The 7193-nt window shown below is 44.7% G+C and overlaps 1 protein-coding gene across 1 annotated transcript in view; it reads right to left on the bottom strand.

Annotated features, from left to right (window-relative positions):
- Window positions 1-2354: 2354 nt before the first annotated feature.
- The window catches only part of LOC144128393 (NPC intracellular cholesterol transporter 1-like), a 47238-nt gene continuing 42399 nt past the window's right edge, over window positions 2355-7193 (bottom strand). The window contains exons 23-25 of the mRNA XM_077661768.1: window positions 6139-6252; window positions 4955-5117; window positions 2355-2957 (exon numbers count right to left, since the gene is read on the bottom strand). Coding sequence (XP_077517894.1) covers window positions 2917-2957; window positions 4955-5117; window positions 6139-6252 — 318 coding nt within the window. The 3' untranslated portion in view covers window positions 2355-2916. The remainder of the gene's footprint in view (window positions 2958-4954; window positions 5118-6138; window positions 6253-7193) is intronic.

The following is a 7193-nucleotide window of genomic DNA, read 5'->3' as shown; positions in this document are numbered from 1 at the left end:
TTTTGGTTTCGGCCCTCTTTTGGCGCACGCGCATGTCCGCGAAAGGTATTCAGAAAAGGCGCTAAATATGAAAAAAAAAAAAAATGAAGGGACGTAAAACTTGAAGCAGAGAGAGAGAGAAGCCATTTAATTAAAAAAAAAGAGAATTTACCCGTTCAAAAATCGCCGGCATGCTACTCTGCGTGGGGAAGGGAATTAGGGATATAAAGGCGGAAGGAGAGCAATGCGGAGAAGCAGAGAAGATAAAATGAAACTATTAAATGCGTACTAATGTGCGTACTAAGTAATGATGTTACATATGAAATGCTGAAGTGCACAGTCCGACAAATGGGCTAACAAAGTTCACTGCGTGCAGAATGCATGAGGATAACATGCAAGGTGAAATTAAAGCTTGTCACGATGTCCAATGTACATTAAATATGCAAATAAAAAGTTCATTGCATGTCTCATGCATGCAGTTGCCTAGCGCAGGCTAAGGGACCTAAAACACTGTACATTGTTAGAGGCACTGGGGAGAGCTTCTCCATGCAATGTTCATAGTATGCACGCTCGTCAGCATACGCAGGGCTCTCAAGCAGGATATGTTCCAGAGTCTCGATCAAGCCGCAGTAGTCACAAAGCGGACTGTTCATTTGACCGAAACGGCATCGCAAGCCGTTTGTAAATGCAGCGTTCAAGCGAAGTCGGCGATAAAGTGTTTCTAGATAGCGGGGAATTCTAGGTGAAAGCATTGATCCGAGGTGCGTGTCAAATGAGTACAGAAATTGGTAGTGATGTGTTGGCAAGCTCCAGAGCAGATACGTTTCTTTGCAAGCAAACCTTTTAGCCATTTCGGACGCATCAGATCTCGTGAAGAAGGCCCGAATGTATTTTCGGGGTTGGTGGCCTTTATGGGCCCCTTCATCTGGTTTTTTATTGGCCACAATGCCACAGTGTGCTGGTATCCACTGAAATGTTATGCAGCAGCCTGCAACAATAGCTAAATGATGTAGTTACCCGGTGTCAAGGAAAATGAGCTGATGATTGGCGTTCTTCAGCAGGTTGGACAGAATCTGCAGAGATGCTTTGGAGTCGGCCAATATAACCCATAGGCTGGGAGGTTCGGCGCAGGATATAGGAAACGGCTTCTTTAATGCCGTGAAGCTCAGCTGTCATAAAGGATGTCTTCCGCTACAACCGGTACGAAAGTACATGGCTTGTTGTGGGCACATAAACGCCATAAAAAGAGGTTTCTTGAGTAGTTAAACCGTCTGTGAAGCTAAGTAGGCTAGAGTAGCTTGCAGAAGTGCTGCCTGTGGCATGTGGCTCTTTGCATTCACACCTGAAATAAACTTCACCTTTAGAGGCGGGAGTGTCCAGGGGGGAAAAGACAGAGGTAGTAGTTTCTGTGGCGATTAATAGTGGGGACAGGCAAGAGCTGCACAGCTTGGCCAAAGCCAAAGTTGCAGTGAGTCAGGTGGACACTGTATAGGTTGTGAAGGTCAGCCGTGCAGCTATCTTATGAAAGCGTATAGTCTGTGAGCTGCAACATATCGCATCTTTCTGTGATCGATTTGGAGCACCTTGCCCCAAACCTGCATGCAAACACATAGTTCACTTTACCGCTTTATCAGCGAAAATGTATTCTATGAATCGAGTTGGTTTTGTGGAAAGGAAATGGCACAGTATTTGTCTCATCTCGGTGGACATCTGAACAGCGGATAACTTGAGGCTTTACATACATTAGTGTGGGCAGAAAAAAAATTAAATTGCCCAGCCCACATTGCATCATTCACAGGTGAAAAGAAAAGTATCTCGCCAACACCAAATAAAAAAATAAATAAATGAGTTATATTTTCACAGAAGCACACAATTAGTCCCGTAATGGACAGGATACAGGTCGAAAAACAGTTATATAAGTAGGGTTTTTTCCATATATGCCTTCACTGCTAGTAATAAGGATTGCGATTTTTTTATTTTTTTATGCTGAAGCGTTTTCTGTTAATCAAATACATACAGTCGAACCTCGCTAATTTAGATTCAGAGGGTACCAAAAAGTTGTTCAAAATGCGCCACTTTCGTACTCTGTGCGCTTATGCGGCTGCTCGAGTGAGGCAAACCGATGGATCTGCATAGATGCCTCCAACTCTCGCCGTCACGTCAGCTACGCAGTAAGAGAACAGACCGAGGAGCCAGCAGAGCAACATCCAACCTACCCATAATGGTGACAGGGCAACATGTGTATCGTGACAGCATGCAGATGCAAGGTAACAGGCGATGGCAAACTGTGAGTGTGCATGGCACTAGCAGCACCGCACTTACCAGCTCCAATTGCAAGGAGAAATTGGCCTTTGGCAGAGGTACAAGCCCAAGAATAACAGTTCAACAATTTTATTGCATAAAACACAATGCGAGCAGGTATGCTATTCAGAAGACCTGAGATTACATAACCAAGTAGATTTAATTGAGTACAGACTTAACTGTGTAAAAAAAGAATCAGATTCTCTCCTCAGCACATAATTTAGCAATGCTCAACCTAACATCTGGGTTTGGACTCAGTGTCTTAGGCACACATGCTAGTTTCATTTTCCATAGTGAAAAAGTGCAAACACTATCTGTACACTCTTAAGTATCTGTACACAAAACATACCACTGCATTTTAATTTCCCTGGTCAGGCAAAAGTGTCACACAGGCATCTTCTTATATAAACTAACTTTAAAAAGTGTCATTAGTGGATGAGATCCACGTAATAAAAATGTTACGTCAGGAAATAAAAGGAACAAGTATTCAGGCAAACAATGGCAAAATAGTTGCAACAGCAGAATCCTCTCTGAGGCAACAAGAACCTAATCTACACACATCTTCTGTACAATAAAAACCTATTCTCCGTGCAGGTGGCAAGATGAGGCTACACAGATCATCAAGGCACTGGACATTCAGTGAGGTGCTGATGAAGCAGGCTTCGATTTGAATGGCCCTGAAACAAAAAAAAAATGAATTGTGAAGCTGACAGTCCAAAGTTAATAAAAACACTGCAAAAAACACAATGCTTGTACAACGATCTGCGCCAACTTTTTCTGGCAATGAGGCAGGAGCTATGGAGCAGAAATACACGCTCTTTCTATGCAGTGGAATATAGTTCCCGCTTGCAATTACTGTATATACTTACGTAATGAACCCACTCACAAAATGCAACGGAATTGCAAAGGAATGAAAAGGAATGAAAATGCAAAGGAATGAAATAAAATCAACCGTGACATACGCCTTGCATTCGTCACGCAAGTGCCGGTGATGCGATACCGCTGTGGTACTGCCAAGCCCAGATGGCACAGGGGAGAAGACTGAGCGGTGGAACAGCAAAATTCTTTCCCTTTCGTTTCAAGCGCATCGCTTGTCGGCTCCACCATGCTTCCGGGGAGCGCTCCGGCCACGCTGCTTGACGTTGCAAGTCATATTGAGCGCGATAGTACATATCCACAACTCTGCCAAGACCGCAAGTTCAATTTTTCAGACTATGTAAGTCGTGAACAGGCAAACTCATTGCCATCAAGGAATGCATCATCCTGGATTCAATATGCACGTGGTTGGGTACTGATAAGCATGAAAATTTACGTAATTCATTTTTGCAATTCAAGCCAACAGCACATAGTGCTCTTCTTTATGACACCCCGAACACCGTGGTCCGATGTAGCAATGGCAGTGCAAGAAACACAGCCTACAAAGACCAGCATGCGAATGCGCTGATAACACCACACCAAACCACCACAGTGTGTCGCGGCTCAGACACCACCATCACCGCTCGTCGACTGAATGCAATGGAAATAAGGGAAGCATCGCCAAAACTGTCGCTTCCCACATGTTCCCTCTCCCCATGCATCTCTCTCAGCCCACCACGCCATCGTTGCCCTGGAAAAGGACTCTGTCCTTGTCTTGAGCACAGCATGTTTGTACAGAGCGGTGGCATGGTTTGTAATATGACCTCTGGGGCATGCGAACGAAATAGCGTGTGAAGTACCACAAACGTATGCGATCCTAACATGACGGGAGCACCAGCAAGGCTTAAATATAAGCTAATATCATTTGTGAGCGAAACAAAATGTGGCAGAGTGCAAAAGTGGCGATATTCTTCAAGCCGATTTTATCTCAGTGAATCGGGTCCCACCGAGCCTAGAAAATCTGTCAGTACCTGTAACTGCAAACCTGCAAAGCACTGTGGTGAACAAACTTAAATATGCACTAAACAAAGCTCCTTCACTTCTCATCACACCCCTTCATAAGGTGAATCATAAGGTGAACAAGCGGCAATAGCTGCAGCACTAGTGCAAAAGCTGCAATGGCATTTCAACAGAAGTTTAAAAATTTAACGCACACACTCAAGGATACAGGCGCCCTCCACATCTTATTCATTTCTCAAGGTTTAAAGCAACTAAGGAGTTAAACGTCTCCTCATCTCCGTGAACTTAACCAATGGTCTTGAAGTTTATAACTTCCTTAGGACTGAAATGCCTTCGTCAAAGAAGTGTACACAACCTGCAAGTCTGCATCAGACTTCCTGTGCTCTCTGGACAATCCTACCAGGCAGCTAATAAGTCAGTTAATTTTAGCCACAGAGTTCTAAGAAGGAAAATTCTAAAACGCACTTCACCGCGGCCGCAGTTTTGATGTATCACAAGTTCCCCCTCCTCTTAGCACTGTTAGTAGTTATGCTGAAAAACTTAGCTAGACCCAGTGCATATTTTAACGAAAATGCATTTCAGGACATTTTCTCCTCTGCTTCCAAACGAGTGAATCGGCCAACGATCTTAGATGATACAACACAAGCCAGCCCTACGACACATTGCAAGGAGGGATGACAAGGGATTGCGCACAATGTGGCATTGATTCAAGCGCTGCAGACTCTGGACGGTTGTGCCTAATTCACCACCATGTACACATGCATGCATACACAAACTACTCAACTTGCCCCCTACGCACCTATGTAACTCAGTAGGACGGGCAGGAAGACTAGCCCGTGTGCAGCGCCCACCAGCACGATGGACAGGTACATGCGGAAGTAGAACACCCGGAACAGCTGAGACTTGGAAAAGGCTAGGACCAGGACGCCACCAAACTTGGTCAGCGTAATGCCCGACAGCACCTACGAATATACAATCATAAGTGGTTGGTATTGTCATTTACAACCAGTGGGGAGCAATAGGAGCATTGCTCAGCAGCCGATAATGCAGGCACAAGAAAAGGTTCAGTAAATTAGTCGTTCCACAACCTTGCAAGCAGGAACAGCATCGGAAAATTTGTAGCAGGGTGGTGCAAAGGAGGGGGATTAAATTTTTGGCAGGCATGATGCCTTTGTGGATTTGGTGTGGCCACAACTTTGGGGTGGCCCAGCAAATTTTTGGGGTGGCCCAGCAAACTTTGGGGTGGCGGTCGCCACCCCTCGCCCCCCAATGGCACTGTCACTGCTTACAAGCCTGGATAAGTTTCACAGCTTGAATGTTCAAATAGCACAACTTAAGCATGAGGGGATCTGACATCAGTTGCATGCCTGATGCACATGCCTACTGCACACTGAAAATAGTTGGCTTGTTCAGCAGTTCAAATGAGAGATACACCACATTCCTTTGGTACTATGCTTTCCAGAAAAAAAAGTCACACAGCTATCACCAGCATGCCCAAAAGTATGGCAGCAACCAGCATAGACTTTACATCACCACTGATGCTTCCAAATCTTATGTGCTTGCGAAGCTAGCGAATAATGTTACCAATCAATACACCAGGGCCAGCTCTGCGGTACGTGTTTCAACTTCCTACAGACTGGGTAAAGGAATGAAAATCTGACTTATTCATGCCAAACAAACCGATGACTAAAAAAAACTGACATGCACTTTTGAAGTTAAACAGCCCAGGCATTAAATGGGAAGAATAAATTGCCATGGAAGCTACTTCTCACCAATACTGAAACATTTAAACACATATACGGCAACATTTTACCACCGTGCAATCACATTTATCCCCTAACTGGTGATAGCAAAAAAAAAAAAAAGAAGCCGAAGAAAGCAGCATGCAACACAGAGCATGGGCTACATCAGCCACATATAAAAGCGAAGCCTCCACACCACATCGAGAAAAACCGAAGTGCTGTCTGCGAGCGAACTACTCACAGAGCTGCCCATAGTGGCGAGAGATTCTTGCGACCGCATCACACGGCAGGTCTGCCCACTCACAAGGAATGCCCGGACAATGTGGGAGCAGAACTCCACGGATATGCCGACCGCCTGCATTGAGACAAAATCGAAACTTAAGTGCGACAGTGCCCCAACAATGTGGATAAACATACTGGCCCAGATCTAAAAAGGAAGAACTTCAAACCCCTATTGTTTCATGCATGTTCAACCTGGAAAGATGTCAATTAGGTTTAATAGAACTACCTAGTTTACCCCCTAGCAGACCTGGACAACCAAGGGTTTAGGGTTTTAGGGGGGTTTAACGTCCCAAAGCGACTCAGGCTATGAGGGACGCCGTAGTGAAGGGCTCCGGAAATTTCGACCACCTGGGGTTCTTTGACGTGCACTGACATCGCACAGCACACGGGCCTCTAGAATTTCGCCTCCATCGAAATTCGACCGCCGCGGCCGAGATCAAACCCGCGTCTTTCGGGCCAGCAGCCGAGCGCCATAACCACTCAGCCACCGCGGCGGCTCAAGGACAACCAAGGCTCGCCATAAGCAGACTCATTTCAAGCTTATGACAAGCCTAGCTTGTCATGAGTTTTCCAGCACGCTATGTCCAGTGTAAGAGTAGGGCTTGTCCAAAGCATTTTTTTGGCAGCATGGGTACACTAATTGACCATTTTGGTACCATTTTCGGAAAAAAATGTGTCCGTTAGGAGGTTGATATTTTTTTCCCACACTATGCATGCTTTAACATTCAAAGTTAAAATGCAGAAAGGAGGCTTTTGCATCATGTATATACTATGACAATGCACATGCTCTTGTAGAATCCAGCATTAAAATTTCCTTTATGCAAATATGTGAACTAATTACAAATATACCAACTAATTATATATACAAACTTACTACAAATATGCTGACTTATTAAAAGTTCACAAAAGTATCTTAACTTGCCCACTCCAGTATGCCCACGAGTGGCTCCAAAGATTCTAAGATGTACACCAGAAGAGGATTGTATGTTATCAAAGAAAGCCAAGAAAATTATG

This window comes from Amblyomma americanum, chromosome 4 (genome assembly GCF_052857255.1).
Source record: "Amblyomma americanum isolate KBUSLIRL-KWMA chromosome 4, ASM5285725v1, whole genome shotgun sequence".
Lineage (NCBI taxonomy): Eukaryota > Metazoa > Arthropoda > Arachnida > Ixodida > Ixodidae > Amblyomma > Amblyomma americanum.
The sequence above is the reverse complement of the archived record's forward strand: the minus strand, read 5'-3'. Positions and strand labels throughout refer to the sequence as shown.